The sequence below is a fragment of the Gracilinanus agilis genome, chromosome 2 (genome assembly GCF_016433145.1).
Source record: "Gracilinanus agilis isolate LMUSP501 chromosome 2, AgileGrace, whole genome shotgun sequence".
Classification (NCBI taxonomy): Eukaryota; Metazoa; Chordata; class Mammalia; order Didelphimorphia; family Didelphidae; genus Gracilinanus; species Gracilinanus agilis.
The window spans coordinates 440,586,288-440,605,741 of NC_058131.1; the positions used below are offsets into that span (position 1 = coordinate 440,586,288).

The 19,454-nt window shown below is 35.0% G+C and overlaps 1 protein-coding gene across 1 annotated transcript in view; it reads left to right on the forward strand.

The window, feature by feature from the left end:
* The window catches only part of TRPC7 (transient receptor potential cation channel subfamily C member 7), a 403,356-nt gene that overhangs the window by 252,771 nt on the left and 131,131 nt on the right, over nt 1–19,454 (forward strand). Inside the window, exon 5 of the mRNA XM_044659937.1 lies at nt 18,382–18,598. Within this exon, the coding sequence (XP_044515872.1) occupies nt 18,382–18,598 (217 nt within the window). The remainder of the gene's footprint in view (nt 1–18,381; nt 18,599–19,454) is intronic.

Here is a 19,454-nt window from a genome sequence, read left to right on the forward strand (position 1 = left end):
CTTGTCTCACTTTCCCAATGCGAAATTCTGCCTTTTAAACTGTTATTTTTTTGCTAGATTTCTTCCATCTTCCTCAGCATTTCATTTTTAAACTCTTCCATAGCTTGTGACCAGCTTTCATTTTTTGGGGGGAGGTTTGGATTTTTGTTTTCCCTCCTCTGTTGTCTGGATTTTCTCTGTGTAGAAGTTGTCCAGTGTTCCAGAGTTTCTCTTGATAGTCTTTTTCTTCTGGACTTCCTTATTGCTGGCCATTGTTAGCTCCGCCCCTTTTCAGCTTTGTCTTTGCACTCAGGGTCTGCCTGGGCCTTGCAAGGTCCTGGGGTCTCCGGTCTCCTTGTCCTCAGGATCAGGCCTCCTGGTAGTTCCCGGTCTGCCCCTCTGCCCCAGGTTCCTTCAGCAGTCTTTGGGGCTGCTTCCACTGCCCCGCTGGGTCTGCACAGGGTCCTCACTGGAAGTCCAAGCCTGGGCTGGAGATAGTTATTCAAGTCTAGGGCACTGCCTTTGCCTGCGCAGATGCTCTGCTTTCACCCCCCCCCCCTCAGAAGGTAGTGAAAGTCCGTGGGCTAGAGATCTTTATTCATACCTGAGGCGATGCCTTCAGCGCTTGGGAAAGGCCGTGTTTAAGAGGCCTTTGTCCCAGCCAAGGTGGTGCCTTCACCCACGTGGATGCTCGGGGAAAGTCCGTGTGCGCCCCCAGCCACCTGGGGTCCCTCGTCTTGCAGCACACAAGTACAAGCCCCGGGGCTGCCAGTGATTATCTGGTTGCCCCAGTCCTGTTTTTCACACTTGTGCGTTGGCGTTGTGTGAGGTGTGCGGTATGGGGGGTGGTGGAGGGGCTTCTTCCTCTCCCGTTTTAGTGAGAGCTGTTTCACCCCTTTATAGCGTGGAAATGCCCCGATTCTGCGTACCTTCAATGCTGCGCACTGTTGTGGGGTTCCTTCGTTCTTCTGGACTCGTTTTTATTTCCCCTTGAGGAGTCCTGTATGCTTCGGTCAGGAGAGATCGAGCAGCTGCTCCTTACACTGCCGCCATCTTAACCGGAAGTCCCCACTTCTTGCAATTTGTTTTTGAATATACTTTTACTTTACTTTGGTATATGGTGTGAGGTGTTGGTCTATGCCTAAATTCTGCCATACTGTTTTGCACTTTTTCCCAGCATCTTTTATGGAATAAGTTCTCACAAAAGTTTGTGTCTGAGTTTATCACCATGTTACTATGGTCATTTGTGATTGTGTATTGAATGCCTAATCTATTTCATTTATCTATTGCTCTATTATTCAGTCAGTACTAGATTGTTTTAATGGTTTCAACTTTGTAATATAATTTGAGATCACCTTCCTTCATATTTTTTCATTAATTTTCTTGATATTCTTGGCTTTTTGCTCTTCCAGATGAATTTTATTATTTTTTCCAGCTCTATAAATTTGTATAGCACTGAGTATGTAAATTAATTTAGGTAGAATTGTCATTTTTATTATGTTGCCTCAGTCTACCCATGAGCAATTAATGTTTTTTTTTTCCAGTTGTTTAAATATGACTTTATTTGTGTAGGTAGACTCCCAGGTATTTTTTATTGTCTTCAAGTTATTTTTAAATGGGATTTTCCTTTCCATTTCTTGCATTTTGACTTTATTGGTAAGATAGAGAAATGTTGATGATTTATGTGGGTTTATTTTTATCTGGAATCTTTGCTAAATTTGTTCTTTCAATAACTTTTTTGGTTGATTCTCTAAGATTCTCTAAGTATACTATCATTGTAAGAAGGAAAATTTAGGTAATTATAGATATATATTAAAATATATGGCCGCCAGGAATCAACAATTCAGGTTGATTCCGTAATTAAATCAGACCCAAGTCAGCATTGGGTTGAAGAGTTTATTTACAATCTGGTAGGTAAAAAGTAGGAATAAAGAGAAAGGGAGAGGCTAGTCCAGGCCAAAGGCCTGGATGGAGAGAGAAGGTTAAAAGGCTAAATAAATGAAGCTGTAAGCCACAAGGCCCAACAGCCAGATAGGAAGAGTTTAGAATTGGCCCAGCTAGGCCAAGGAAGTCAGCCTAACTTACCCACGTGACAATATAGAATGTAAGCTGTCTGTGGTCTCAGGAGATGCTTCTTCTTCAGTTCTAGAAGGCAACTGCCCCCACAGGAAGTTCACTAACTTACTAAAAGAGATAGTGTCTTTCATCACTTCCTGTGGTCCACCTCTAATTCAAATGGACAAATGGCAGTTTCTACATTGATTTGGACTGCCCAAAGGGCAGTCCCTTATTCTTGATTTGTTACTTATTGTCATGTGTGGGTAACTCGTCTCCCCTCCCCACTAAGGGAGGTTAGGATTACATCATTTCTACGCCTAGGATGGGTAGATTTTTGACTATTAATGGGCTTGAGCTAATTCCATTTACACATCATATCACTTACAAAGAGTGATATTTTAATTTCCTCATTCAAATTCCTTCAATTTTTTTTCTCTTATTGCTCTCATTGGCATTTCTAGTACAATATTGGATAGTAGCAGTGATAATTGGCATCCTTGCTTTGCTTCTGATCTTAATGGAAAGGATTCTAGTTTATTTTTATTGTAAATAATGTTTACTGATGATAAAAGATAGATTCTCCAATTCATTTTTATTGGGAATTTCTCATCTATGGAATTATGCCATAAATTCAGCAAATCTCATATGTATTCAATTATTATTTCTATGCAGATGGTTCTCAGATCATTTATTCAACTCTAACCTCTCTGCTATAATCTCACATCTCCACTTGCCTATTATACTTCTCGAAATTGTCAATGATATTTTAATCACTAAATCTAAAGATTTTTTCCTTAATCTTCATCCTTCAGCTTTCTGAAGCCTTTGATACTGTCAATTACCCTCTTCTCCTTGATTCTCTCTTCTCTAAATTTTATGACTACTCTCTGTATGTTCTCCTCCTCTCTGTTTGATCACCATTCAATCTCTTTTGTAAGGTCTTCATCCAGGTTACAACCTGGTGGTATTGTCCTATGCCCTCTTCTCTTCTCCCTCTATACTATTTCACTTGGTGATCTCAAGCTTCTATAAATTCAATTATCTTCCCTATGCTGATGACTTTTGAATCTTTTTATTTAGACCTCATCTATCAGTTAACCACCAGTCTCAAATATCCAATCACCTATTGTATGCCTTGAACCAAATATCTTGGTTATCTCCTTCCTCATTACCACCTCCTGGATTCCCAGGATTCCTTCAAATCTCAACCAAAATACCACTAAAAAAAAACAAAACAACTTTTCCTGTACTCCTTAATTTGAGAATTTTCTCTCTGAATATTAACATGAATGTATCTTGTAAATACCTTGCTTATATAAAGTTATTTATTGTATATATGTAACTATAGTTACATATATACATACATATACATACATACAGATTGACATGGCATGTCCCTCCCATTAAATTGTAATTGCAAACTTCTTGAGGGTAGGGACTGTTCTTTGCCTTTCTTTTTAACCCCAGATCACTCCTAGCCTAATGCCTGATTCATAGCAAGCTTTTAGTAAATGCTTTTTGATTTGATTTGAAATAATAATAACTAAATTTTTTTAGTGCTTTGAGTAGCTCCATTTTTCAGATAGGGAAAATGAGGCTGAGATAAATTGAATTATTCACCCAGGATTACAGAGCTGTTAAGTGTCTGGCACAGAATTTAAACATAATCCAATACTTTATCCAATATGCTACCTAAGGGCTTCAAAAATGAGGAATTCACTGGACTTGAATTTGAATCCCTGATGAGGTACTTACTACCTGAATGACCTGGGCAAAAAGGTTCCTTATCTGTAAAATGTGTATAATAATGCTTCACTGGCATCTGTGTCACAGGATGGTTGTGAGGAAAGAGTTCTATAAACATATACAAATGTGAGTATAAACATTATACTGGCTGAAATTGATTAACAAGGATAAATGAAAGTTCTTTTCAATCAAAAAGTACTCTATAAATGAGTTATATTAGTTTTAAATAGTTCAATTAATATGTATATATATATTCCTATATAAATATAAATATATACATATATACCTTGGAGATATTGTAGGTTCAATTCCAGACCACAATAAAGCAAGTTTTATTAATTTTATGTTTTGTTGTATATATAAAAACTTGAAAGAATAATGATGGTAAATAGGGTATTCCTTTTGTATATTTTTTGTATACTTTGCATACTTTTAACTTGTCAAGTCTTTATTAACCTTAATTACTAAATCTATTACTATATGCTATTATCCCCGGACTATGCAATAGTACTATGTATGAAGAATGTGCAAACCTTAATTTAAAAACATTTATTGCTAAAAAAAATGCTCACCATTATCTTAGACTTCAGCAAGTCATAATCTTTTTGTGGGTAGAGGGTCTTGCCTCACTGTTGATGGCTGTTGAGTAGTCAGGGTGATGGTTGGTGAAAGATGGGGTGGCTGTGGCAATTTCTTAAAATAAAAAGACAAAGAAGTTTGTCACATTGATTAACTCTTCTTTTCATGAAAGATTTCTCTATGGCATGCAATATTATTTGATAGCAATTTACCCATAGTAAATTTTTTTCAAAATGGAGTTAATCTTCTCAAATCCTGCTGCTGCTTTATCAACTAAGTTTATGTAAAATTTTTTAATATTGTTGTGTCTCAGGGAATAGAAGGGCCCAAGGAATAGGGAGAAATGGAGAAACAGCCAGTTGATGTAGCAATCAGAACACACACAACATTTATTAAGTTCCATAACATTTAATAATAATAACTGAAAAGTTTGAAATACTGTAAGAATTATCCAAATGTAAAAGAGATATGATATAAGCATATGCTGTTGTAAAAATGGCACTGATCAATTATGCAGGGTTACCACAAACTTTCAATTTGTAAAAAAAGAAAACAAAAACCACCATAATATCTATAAAGCACAATAGAGCAAAGCACAGTAAAATGAAGTATGCTTGTGGATATAAACATATACACACAAGTGTATATATAGATATAGATATGGATATTGCAAAGTTCTTTCAGCTAAAATCTAAATGACCTGCTTAGGCTATGTTAGCCAATTTTGATCTTGTCATAATAGCTCTTGAAAAAGTTTATTCTCCAAGTCTGAGGCCTATAGATTTGGTGGATTCAAGTGACTCAATTTCAGGGTTGATGGAGGGAAAATATGACTACCTCACATTTTGTTTTTAGGATACTAATTCAATAATTCCTTATTGAAATATATAAAAAAAAGAAACACTAAATACCAAATATACTATTGCTTAAAGCAATCTATAACTATAACCATGTTCTCTCAGAGCCTATTTCATACTTTAAGAAGTTTTAGCTGAAAGCACTTTGCAATATCCATATCTATATATACACTATAGCACTAAGTTTTCCTAATGATATGGAAAGAATTAGTGAAGGAAAGAAAAATTTTACTTACCCATATTATGTAGGCTATAAATTAAAAGGAGAAAGAAGGAAGAAAGCACTAAACATGGGGTTACTGAACCTAAGTTTGAATGCTGTCTAGTTCTGCTACTTACTACCTGTGTGATCATTGCAGTTTTAGTTTTTTGCTTCTTTTGTTTGTTTTCTTTTGTTTTAGTGGGGGAAAGGAAGAATGGGAGAAAGAGATTTTTGTTCATTAAAAAATTAAGTTAAAAGTGGACAAAATGAGGATTAGGTTATTTGTAAACTTCCTTCTAATATTAAATCTGAATATATATATATTATATTATCAATATTAACAGGGATATAGCAAGCATAAGTTAAATTAACTATTATTTGTTTTAAGGCATAAGTTTATTGCTTGTTGGCATGGGCTTAGTGGAATGTAGCCATGACATATTCAAGTGTCATATAATCAAATAAAGTAATACATATAAAGAGATAGATATTGGACTTGTGATTTCCTTGGTATAAATATCACTTAACTAGATGAACCAATAATAATAATAAAAACAATAAAAATAGTTTTAAGAAGTCAGTCATCTCTAGGCCCTAATGAGGCATCATGGTAGGAACTTAAGAATAAGTGGAATAAGGGAGACATTTTTGAGGAGAGAAAAGGCACTAATAGCTGGGAGAATCAGAGGGTAGTGCCTGAGGAAGTACTGCAGAGGGAGAACCTGAGCTGAGTCTTAAAGGAAAACAACACCTCTAAGAGACAGAAATAAGGAGAGTGTACCTCAGACATGGAAGACAGCCTACATAAATTTACAAAAGTAGGAGATTAAATGACAAGATTTAGATCTGGGAAATGTTTATAGGCAGCAGAAGGAACTGGTAGGTAAAATAAAGATAAGAGAAAGAAAGAGAGCATCCAGCGGAAAAGAGGAATGAAAGCAAAGACATAAAGCAGAGAGGCTTGCTTTGGCCACCTCTTCCTCAGAAACCAGAATAAAAGGGAGAGAGGCATGGAGTACAGTCAATAAGATAACTCACAGGGGATGGTCTCAATTTTCTCAATAAACCAGGAGGGAAGGATTGTTGTTGTGACTTGAGGACTTGAGGAGAGAAGAAAATGTTTAATATAGTAATTGGAGGACTTGAATGGGAAATTGAAAAAAAGATTTTCTGTGTAGTTAATAGGCCTAGTTAAAACTAGAGAGCATGAATTTTTTTTTAACCTTCATGTTCTGTTTTAGAATCAATACTGTATATTGGTCCCAAGGCAAAAGAGCAGTGAGGGCTACGCAATGGGATTTAAGTGACTTGCCCAAGGTCAAACAGCAAGGAAGTATCTGAATTAAGATTTGAACCCAGGATCTCTCATCTCTGGGGGCTGGCTTTCAATCCACTGAGCCACCCAGCTGCTCCCAAACATGAATTTTTATATAACTTACTCCAGTAGAATTCAGAATATGCAGGATGAAGAATCAGCAGAGCATAAGTTCCAGAAGGATGTGTCTAAGAGTCAAGGGTGGAAGACAGAATAGAATTGATCTGTTCAAGACTTTGTTTAAAGAGAGGAAAATGAGTTCTAAGCAAGGGTAATAGATGAGACAACCAGAGAGGGATAAAGAGGCTGGAGATTGCATTAAGGATGAAGAGTTAGATTTAGGAGTGAGGCACAGAGAAATATGGAAGGTTAAGAAGTTATGACTAAAGAGGAGTTGGAATGAAAATATGTTTCCTGGGAGTTGAGAAAATTGATGAATAAGGAATATGGGACATTTGAAATATCCTCAGTGTGCCTATTGTAGATTTCAAGTATAAGGGAAAGGGGTGAGGTGAAAAGAAAAATCATAAATTACGTCCTAAAATCCCTGAGAAAGGAGAGGATGATCTAGGCGATAGATTATACCAGCAGTGTTCTTAAGCTAAGTGATAAATACAGATGGAGTTAACCTCAAAGGTTGCTGAGTGATGGCAGTACACTTAAAATCCAAAAGTGACAGCATACCAACTCCTGATTCAAAATATTGAAGAGATATTTGTGAAGATATTATACTTATGACATTTTGTTTTTTTAAACCTTAGGCAAACTTACTAAACCTTTAAATTCCTCTAGGCAACCCTTTAAAGACTATGATTTATAGAGAAGTTGTCACCTGCTTTGTTAGAGAGAGTTTTCTTATCAGAGAGTTCCCCTGACCAATTGAAGATCCAATCCATATAGAGTGTATGTATCTTTGTATGTATGTTTATATTGCTAATACATAGATAGATGTCAAACATGAACATCTTAAATGTAACCTAAATACAGGAAGGTGGATTTATTGTATGTAGAGCACATGGAAAATGTTCTCTAATACTAGAATTTAAGGAATGTCTTCATATCTACCACTTCAATTAAAATTTAAAAGAGATGCCCTGAGTACAAGTACATGTGAAAGATAGAAAATAAATATAATCCATTCTTCTTTGGGAGGAATAAGGAAGTAGGGTGACTTGTCTAAAAGAACCAAAGGCAAAAAAAGCCTTTGACAAAATACAGCATCCATTCCTATTGAAAACACTGAAAAGTATAGGAATAGAAGGACCTTTCCTAAAAATAATAAACAGTATATACCTAAAACCATCAACAAGCATCATATGCAATGGGGATAAATTAGAAGCCTTCCCAATAAGATCAGGAGTGAAATAAGAATGCCCATTATCACCTCTATGATTCAACATAGTACTAGAAACACTAGCAGTTGCAATTAGAGAAGAAAAAGAAATTGAAGGTATCAAAATAGGCAATGAGGAGACTAAGCTATCACTCTTTGCAGATGATATGATGGTATACTTAAAAAATCCTAGAGAATCAACTAAGAAGCTTGTACAAATAATCAACAACTTTAGCAAAGTTGCAGGATACAAAATAAATGCACATAAATCGTCAGCATTTCTATATATTTCCAACACATTAGAGCAGCAAGAGGTAGAAAGACAAACACCATTTAAAATCACCCTAGACAATATAAAATACTTAGGAATCTATCTACTAAAACAAACACAGCAATTATATGAAAACAACTACAAAACACTTTCCAAACAAATAAAACTGGATCTCAACAATTGGAAAGCCACTAATTGCTCATGGGTAGGATAAGCTAACATAATAAAATTGAACATTCCACCCAAATTAATTTACCTATTTAGCGCCATACATATCAAACTACCAAAAAACTTCTTTACTGAATTAGGAAAAACTATAACAAATTTCATTTGGAATAATGAATAACAAAAGCTCAAGAATATCAAGGGAAATAATGAAAAAAAAATGTGAAGGAAGGGGGCCTAGCAGTACCAGATATTAAACTATACTATAAAGCAGCAGTCATCAAAACAATATAGTACTGCCTAAGAGACAGAAGGGAGGATCAGTGGAATAGACTTGGGGTTAATGACATCAGCAAGACAGTGTATGATAAACCCAAAGAGCCCAACTTTTGGGACATGAATCCACTATTTGACAAAAACTGCTGGGAAATGTGGAAAACAATATGGGAGAGATTAGGTCTAGATCAACATCTCACACCCTACACCAAGGTAAATTCAGAATGGGTGAATGACTTGAATATAAAGAGGGAAACTATAAATAAATTAAGTGAACACAGAATAGAATACATGTCAGATCTCTGGGAAAGGAAAGACTTTAAAACCAAGCAAGAGTTAGAGAAAATTACAAAATGTAAATTAAATGGTTTTGATTATATTAAGCTAAAAAACTTTTGTACAAACAAAAACAATGTGGCGAAAATCATAAGGGAAACAACAAATGGGGAAAAAAATCTTCATAACAAAAAACTCTGACAGGGGTTTAATTACTCAAATATACAAGGAGTTAAATCAATTGTATAAAAAATCAAGCCATTCCCCAATTGATAAATGGGCAAGAGACATGAATAGGCAATTCTCAGGTAAAGAAATCAAAAGTATCAATAAGCACATGAGAAAGTGTTCTAAATCTCTAATAATTAGAGAAATGCAAATCAAAACAACTCTGAGGTATCACCTCACACCTAGCAGATTGGCTAAAATGAAAGAAGGGGAGAGTAATGAATGTTGGAGGGGATGTGGCAAAATTGGGACATTAATGCATTGCTGGTGGAGTTGTGAACTGTTCCAACCATTCTGGCTGACAATTTGGAGCTATGCTCAAAGGGCTATAAAAGAATGCCTGCCCTTTGATCCAGCCATACCATTGTTGGATTTGTACCTGAAAGAGATCATAGATAAACAGACTTGTACGAAAATATTTATAGCTGTGCTTTTTGTGGTGGCAAAGAACTGGAAAATGAGGGTATGCCCTTCAATTGGGGAATGGCTCAACAAATTGTGGTATATGCTGGTGTTGGAATACTATTGTGCTCAAAGGAATCATAAACTAGAGGAATTCCAGGTAAACTGGAAAGACCTCCAGGAACTGATGCAGAATGAAAGGAGCAGAGCCAGAAGAACATTGTACACAGAGACTCATATACTATGGTAAAATCGAATGTAATGGACTTCTATACCAGCAGAAAGCAATGATACAGGACAATTCTGAGGGATTTATGGTAAAGAACGCTACCCACATTCAGAGGAAGGACTGCAGGAGAGGAAACATATAAGAAAAACAACTGCTTGAACGCATGGGTGGAGGTGGACATGATTGGTGATGTAGACTCGAAAACACCACACCAATGCAACTATCAACAATTTCAAAATAGGTCTTGATCAATGACACATGTTAAAACCAGTCGAAATGTGCATTGGCCATGGGTGGGGGGAGAGCGGGGGGTGAAGGAGAAGGTGGGAGCATGAATCATGTAACCATGTTAAAAATGAATATTAATAAATGTTTTAAAAAATTAAAGAAAAATAAAAAATAAAAAAAGAACCAAAGGCAAACTTCTTTTGAAAAAAAGAATAGATCCTATAGGAAAATCTAGAAGGGAACTTAGAGGTTTTCAAATCTAATTGCTTCATTTTACAGATGAGAAAACTAAATCCTAAAGCAAGATGAAGTGATTTGTCCAAGGTCACATAAATAGTATGTAGCAGAGCAGCAATTAAAATACAAAGCCTCTTCCCCCATATCCAGCCCTTTCTTTACTATATCATGAAATGGTATCTCTTCCCATATCAAATATTACTGTGAGCTATACATTTTTCAAGACTGTCATATTGCTATATTTTCATAATTTTGTGTAAAACACATTTAATCCATCTTATGATTCGTTTTCATGGTGCCTTTCTTTTCCTAAACTCTACTTACTTCATATTTTCACAATCACTGAACCTGCTTTTTGTTAGCTGTGTGTGGATTAAGTATATAGGACAGTTGCCTTGTCTCACTGGTTTCTTATATAGATCAGTTTTGCTGGATAATTTGATTCCAACCCAGGGACTCTTGACTTTCACTAAGCTGTATTCAGTTTATGGCAGACCTAGTTTCTAAATCTTCCCAAGACTGCAGTTTCTATTATTAGCTACAATGATGGTCTGGCCTCAGTTGCTCAGTTACCAGTCAACTTCTTCCTTTAGTTTGTCTCATCTAGTGGCCTGATGTCAGAAGGAAGAATTCTTTTAGTCAAATAGATATTTTTTTTCCTAATGTGAAGAAGTGAAAAAGGGAGTCAGTGATTACTTTTCATTTAACCTTTATAAAGTTTTTATCAACTTTGGGCTTTATAAAACAGACCTATTTATAATTCCAATAAGAGAAATAGCCCAGATGTGGTGAGTAGAGTTAGGTTTCCATCCCTTAGAGCTAGGTCAGATATGAAATTGAGTCCAGGTTGTCTGAAAAATGACATCTAAGACAAATTTTAGATCTTTTCCAGGAGTTTCTATTGATTTAAAAGAATTTATGAAATTATTTAACATTAAGGGAAAAAATAATAAGGTAAGAAAAGGATGCAACAACTTTAATCCTTATAAAACTATGTTTCTCAAAGGCAATGTGAACACAAGAGAATAAAAAGTTGAACCATTATCCTTCTTGGTTCCTACTCATTTTCTCCACCATTACCCTATTATAGTCAAATCATTATAGATTGCAGTTTAATGCTTACTTGATAAGTTCAGGTCACTTCTAAAAGTGAAATCACGGGAGTGGAAGTGGTAATTGTCATGAGTAAGAGGTGAAGAATACTAGTTATGGTTCTGGGCACTTCGTTTTAAGAAGAATATGGACAATCCCTAGCTAGTTCAGTAGATACTTAGATACCTCAAAGCCATGCAATCTAAGGATACATTGAAAGAACTAGATATGTTTAGCTTAAAGAAGAGAAGACTTAGAGAAAATACAGTAGTTGCATTTGAATATTTGAAGAACTATATTTGAAGCATTAATTACACTTATGCTTGGCTCTAAATAGCAAAACAAGAACCAGTGACAAAGAAGTGAGACAGAGGTAGATGAGGGCTTAATGGAATCATTATTATTATTATTACTATTATTATTATTATTATTGAGAGTTTTAAGATATACCATGCCTTCACAATGACACAGTGAGCAAAAAACAGAGGTGATATTTTTGCCCTTTATAGTTGAAGAAACTGAATATTAGACAGCTAATGGTTATATGAGCCAGTATGCAAACTCAAGTCTGATTTCAAAATCATTGCTCTACCCAATACTTTACATTCACCTTCCCCCTCACCATCCACATGATGAAGAACTCCTAAATGAGTAATGTTATCCAGTGGACTAGACTAGACCACCTCAATAAAGAGTGAGTTCCCACTGGATAACATATATTTAGAGCTGAAGAGACCTCAAGGGTCATTAAATTCAATCCTCTCCTTTTCTTTTTGAGGAAACTTGGGCCCCGTATAAGTGACTTGCCTAAAGTAACTGAACTATTAAACTTCAGAGGTGAGGTTTTGCTCTCAAGTTAGTGCTTTGGCAATAATTTTCACCATGATTCTCAAGATATTTTTTGTACTCAACTACACAAACCATTTCTATGTAAATATGGAAATGATTCATTTCCCTAGAGTCTGGCACAATGTTGAGCATGAAATAAACATAAGTGTTAATTATATTATCTCATGTAAATAATACAAATATCTATATTTAAAACATTTTGAATTGTGTATATCTGTTGGTTAAAAAATATATATTCTCAATTCCTCATTTTAGCGAACTATCAAATTGAGAGATGAACAAATCAAAAAATTATCTTCCCCTTTTCTAAGTGCCTCACTTAAATGTTGTGGCACCTATGTAGTAGAGTGGATAGACGGAGTCAGGAAAACTCATATTCCTGGTCTCAGATACTTACTAGCTATGTAACCCTAGGCAAAACACTTAACTCTTTTGTCTCAGTTCCTCATCAATAAAATGAGCCAGAGGAGGAAATGGTAAATCACTCCAGAATTTCAACCAAGAAAACCCTAAATTGGGTCACGAAGAGTCAGAGATGACTAAACAACAACATATATATATATATAAATTCTTTAATAAGAAATTGGTCAATATTAACCATGGTATTTCATAAGTTATTCTGACCTCAGATCACAAGGCAGGAAAACTTAACTGAATTTCTTCCAGAAATCACCCCTACCATTCATGTCTTAGTCGTTTTAGATCTTCTAAGACCTGAGATGCAGCTAAAATTGAAAGATGAAAATAAACAAATTTTTTCCTAGTTTGGGTACTTCCTTAAGTTTCACAGCATCCTAATTATAATTAATCATGTTACACTAATAGTTACAGTAATTAGTAGATAATTACCATGCTGAAGTATATTAGAATAGCATTATCAACCCATCTGTTTTATAAATGTTATATTGGACATACTCTTAATTAGAAGGAATTTACCCTGAGAAACTCTTATTATTTATCAGTTTCTGAATCAATAATCTGTCATTGATGGTACATATTTTACTCATGGTACTGAATGTCTAACTTAAGTAAGCATTTACTAGACATCTTTCTTGTGCCAAATACTGTCCTAGGGACCATCCTAGAGAACTTTTGACTTTATAAAAAGTTAAATAGTTCCTTTCCTCAAGGAGTTTTCTATAAGAGGGAGCCAGCATGTATACATACATCTGTATGCATACATAAATAAAACAAATATACATGCAATATACATACAAATATGAGACACATGTACATGTATGCATATAAGTGTACATGCAAAATATATGCAACATAATTTGAGAGGGAAGGCACTAGCAGCTAAAGAAAACAGGATAGGCCTTGTGAGAATAAGTGACATCAGCTGAGTATATATGAACAGACAGTTTTTAGATAAAGAAATCACAGCTAAATATAGTTATATGATAAGATACTCTAAGTCATTATTGATTAGAGAAATGCAAATGGGAATAACTGTAAGATATAATTTCACATTTATCAAATTGGCTAAAATTATATAAGGGCAAAGTGACAAATGTTGGAGGGAATGTGTAAAAATGGGGGCACAAAAATTGTTGTTCTAACTGTGTCCTGATCCAATCATTTTGGAGAGAAATCTGGAATTATGCTCAAAGAGTTACAAAATTGTATATACCTTTTGATCCTAACAATTAATAATGCTACAAAGGTTTATTTCCTAAGGTGATCAAGGAAAAAGGAAAAGAACCTACCTCTATGTTCTAAAGTTTTATAGCAGTTCTGGTGGTAGTAAAGAACTGAAAATTGAAGAAATAACCATCAACTGAGGAATGGCTAAACAAGTTTTGGTATATGATTGTGATAGACTACTACTATAAGAATATGACCATATTTTTGGAACCTTAAGAAATGACGAAGTTTAATTTTTGAAAAAAACATAGAAAGACGTAGATTAAGTTATAAAAAATGAAATGAGCAGAATCAAGAGAACATTGTAGACAGGAACAGAAATTTCAAAGAAAGAACTGATAAACAGGTTAGGCACTTTTCATAAGGTAAAAACTACCTAGTCAGAAAGCTCATCTTCTATTCAATGCATTGATTTCTACCTAGGAAAAATCTGGAATCTTTTAGACTATTTCATAAGAAGAATAATACAAAAATGTACAGTAGAGTGTCTAAGATTTAAATTTATTTCTAAATTATTTAGAAAAATCCAAAAAAATATTGAAGGATTTATTTTATGTTATTTCAGCTATAAATTAATGTCAGCAGCTACAACTAGTGCAGGGCAACCAGGAATTCATTCTCAAGTGTCAAAAATTAGAAGTTCTTAGCAATATTTGAACTCCATCTATAGGTAGCAATAACTAGGCTTTGAACTTTGTTAGAAAAAATAATTAGGATTAGAAATCTACCACATGGAATACCTTTTCCGTCCCCAAGTTGTTTCTGTACACCATTTAAGCTTCTGGTCAGTCCATGACCTGCTCCGTCTTCAACATCCATCTGAAGATGTCTTGCATTATCTGTCCCCCATGATGGGGTGGGGGGTGGGGAGGACTCTCAAACTCTATTCCCAAATGGAACCTTGAATCTCAGTATTTAAGATCTCTAACCAAGGAGTCTCCTGTATTCCAGGAACTACTAATTATGGCTTTGTCTATTCTATAAAATTTTCCTTTCACTAAAGTCCATAGGCTTGACTAAATCAGTTACTATTAACTAGCACAAAGAGGTGATTGGATTGTGTATTTAAGACTCCTTTTCTCATACAAAGTCTTCTGAAATAGAAAATGATCAGGTTTGATAAAGGGACAGGTAAGTAGCCCAGTGGATAGAACACCAGGCCTGGTGTAGGAGGACCTGGGTTCAGATCTGGATTCAGACATTTCATACCTGTGTGACCCTAGCTTAACTCCAATTGCTTAGCTCTTGCCGTTGTAGACAGGCTGACCAGATGGCCAAAAGTTTTTCCAGCCAAAAATAACCTCAGCAGCATTCATGATTAAAGTGTTATTAAAAGAGATCATTCCTAGATTTGGATAGGATGTGACAGGGGTTCTCATTTCTCAGAGTCTATACTGAATCAAGTATATAAAAACCTGGGGATACAAGCTAATGTACAAACAGCTTATCATCCTCAGAGTGCAGGTCAAGTGGAGAGAATGAACAGAGAGGTTAAGACACTCCTCGGCAAACTCTGTTCACAGACTCTTTTGAAATGGACTGGGATTTTACTCATAACACTATTCCATCTAAGAACATGCCCGAGTAGAGACTTACATCTCTCTCCATTCAAGATGCTGTATGGTCATCCAATTTGGCAAAGGAAACCTTATAAAAAAAGCCTACATCTCTATGATAGGAGGAGATTGTACTTTGGCATCATACATAAAAGCCTTGAAAACAAGAATAAAAGAACTACAAGAAATGAGTTTCATCCAACAAGCTACACAGTTGGATTATTTATTACATAACATTAAACTGGGAGATAAAGTGTATATAAGAAATTTTAGCCAAAAAAGTCAGCTACAGAAACAAAATGGGTTGATCCATTTCAATTTTTAGTAACTACTCCAACAGCAATCAAGGTGGCGGAGAAGAATTCATGTATCCATTATTCCCACACAAAACTTTACAATCCTTACACCACAAATGAAAATTACAGTGAAACTGAAAGTGATAAATCAAGTGCTGAGAATGAACATCAACTAGAAACAGTGGAAACAAGTCCTAATAACTCATAATTCCAGAAATCGACTCCAACAAAAGAAAAGATCATCAGGCAAGTGCAGACTACAGTCAAGACTAGACAACAATAAATACACACAAAGGGGATGAAACAACTAAAGAAAGTAAGAAAAAACCAGTCCACAAGAAAAGACAAGAAAGAACAAATGCAATAAGACAAGTCAGAAGAAAAACTTTGAACTGATAAAAGAGATAGTAGAATCTCTCTGAACTTTGTAAATTTGTATATATTAAGAAATGGACAGATGATAAGCCAGACAATTATGTAAGATTGTGCAGCGATAGCATAAAAAAAAACAAAAACAAAAATTAACTTCACACATTAGGGAAAACATGCAACACACACATAGCTTGGAAGAAATGAAGAGAACCATCAGTCAACAATGAAGAAGAGTCAAGAAGAAAGATGTAAGTATTCATACAACAGGACATAAAAAAGAACATATACACAATTCAAAACTAGTCAGTTTTTGTTGACCTTGTGTAGATAAATGAGAGTCCATGATTGCAAAGAAATGCAAAATGTATAAATACTTAGATTGCATAAGGTTTTAAACAGATAGAAAAACCAAAAACTTTTCTGCTTAACACCAGGGTGTAAGAAATAACATAATTGTTGTATAGTATATATAATTGATGTAAAAATTGTACTTATATAAATACATGTAACATAGGTCTGCATATAGTAGTTATAGAGTTTGTAAATACTGTATGATACCTTGTCCATAGTGTATAAAACAAAGAATGTCTGGAATAGATAGGAAAGTTAGAATAACTTAGAGAAACAGTTTAGCAAGTAGTTAAGAGTTACTAAATACTTAGTTTAGATTAGCACATAGGGTAACCATAAAAGTTGAAACTACAGTAGCAAAATAGTTATCTTTAAGGAAGTTACATAGCATTAGCTAAAAGTTGAGTTAATGGAAATGTTACAGTTAAATTGGTTTTGCATAATGATAGAATAAAATAGGAAATTGTTGTATTAATATAAGATTGCATAGCTATAAGATAGAAATAGTAGTGATTATTGATTTTTGTTATGTTATTGTATTGCAAAAATTGTTATTATTGTCAGTATTCATTTTATAAACCTCAAATTCCTAACCCAAACTTTTCCTAGAAAACGTCTTAGCTTAGGGTAGATAGTTAGGAATCTAGAATAACATAGTGTAGATAAGTTTTTTTTGTTATTTTAGGGGGTTTAGATTAGCAAATAGCATAGGATAATTAAGGATAAGTATAATAGTTCATGTCACTGAGCTAGTTAACTCATTGCATGAAAGGGGAAGATACTGTAAGAAAAATTGGACAGGAAAGGTTAGGAATGTTGGAGAGGATTTATTGACAATGAAGACAAGGAAGGGGGAAGAGAAAGACTGGAAAGAGGGACAATTGCTCTCTGAAGGGGACAGTTGCTCTCGCTGGAGGAACTCTTGCCTGAACCTCAGGACAAGAGGGAGCTCTCTGCCTCTTGGGATAGAAACTACCTCTATTCCTGGGATTTTCCCAACTGTTTCTCTTCCTGGATTCCTGTGGATTGTACCATCCACCAAAAGGATTTGAAGGGGGCCGCTTGAACTGAATTGCAGGTCTTTAGGGCATTAACCTGAAGAGACAGGCTAAACCAACTCTGAAGGTCAGAATCTCTTTTCCTCTTACTGTCTACTGATAAAGACTTTGAACTTATAAAAGCTAGCATGAATATAGTACAGATTAGGAAGAAAAGAAACCTTCATAAGCCTGTGAGCCCTGGGCTCAGCTCAAATTCTGACAGAGATTTGAAAACCAATCTGTGCTTAAGGTTGAGGGTAATCCCTACTTCCCTCTATCCTAATACCTTCCCTTTAAGACTTGTTATTAAATAAATGCAGTCAGATAATCATTTGTAAGGGTGAAGGGAACCTGAAAAGAGAAGCCATTGGCTCTCTGAAAAAAAAAAAAAAAAGTTAGGGTTTCTCTGAGGGTTGGCTAATCAACACTCTTGGCTAACCTCGGTAACACCATCCCAGGGTTTCCCTTTCTGATTTACCTTTGTAAAAGAGTTTTCTTACACCACTCTTCTGCCTCAGAATTGATTCTAGGACAGAAAGCAAGGTAAAAGTATTGAAAGCATCTTGTATGTGTACACCCACACCCACACCCACACACACACACACACACACACACACACACACACACACACACACACATAATCATCCTATTACCTGGGAATTGGCATGGGGAGATGTCATAGGATATGTATTCATTCTGTAGCTTTTAGTACATTATCCAAAATGTGAAAGAAAAGAGTACCAAAGGAACAGGAGTCCCTCAGTTAATCATCTGTCTTATTCATATTTTATTTCCAGTTAGGACGGACCCTGAGGAGCCCTTTCATGAAGTTTGTGGCCCATGCAGTCTCTTTCACAATCTTCCTGGGATTGTTAGTTCTGAATGCATCAGATCGGTTTGAAGGCGTTAAAAACCTCCCCAATGAAACCATCACGGATTATCCAAAACAGATCTTTAGAGTAAAAACCACCCAATTCTCATGGACAGAAATGCTTATCATGAAGTGGGTTTTAGGTAAGCAAGCAACTCCATGTTCTATTTTTATCCTCAGCTCTTGGGCATGTTACTTTGCCAGGGGGAATTCTTCACTTTAGACTAAAGAAAAAGACAAGAAGACAGCTGGGAAAAGAGTTTAGAACATAAGCATCCTAAGCAGGCATAGATATAACTGTATATAAAGCATATATGTATGTATATATTTTCCAGTCTCCAGATCATTAATTCAATATCTTTTCCAATTACATACAAAAACCAATTTTAATCTTTTTCTTTTTTTTTACAATTTTAAGCTCTAAATTTTCTCTCATCTTCCTTTTCCTACCTTCTTATTGAGAAAGCAAGCAATTTGTAAGGTTATATATATATATATATATATATATATATATATATATATATATATGTGTGCAGACTGGCAAAGTATATTTCCATATTAGTCATGTTGTGAAAGAAAACAGACAAAAAAGAGAGAAAAAGAAAGCAAAAAGATAGTTTGCTTTGATCTACATTCAGATTCCATCTCCAGAATATAAATAGAAGTGACAGAAGCAAACAAGAAAAGAATTTGTTTTTTTTGTCAAGTCCCTGCCTTCAAGAAACTTAATTTCTTTTTTTCCCCTTTATTTTCTTTAGAATATTTTTCCATAGTTATATGATTCATGATTTCCCCCCTTCTCTTCCCTCCCTTATCCTGAAGCTAACAAGCAATTCCACTCGTATCCCTCCACATGTATCATTGTTCAAAACCTATTTCCATGTTATTCATATTTGCAGGAGAGTGGTCTTTTAACATCAAAACCCTCATCAAATCCCTATTGAACTGTGTGATGGATCATATGTTTTTCTTCTGTGTTTCTGTTTCCACAGTTCTTTA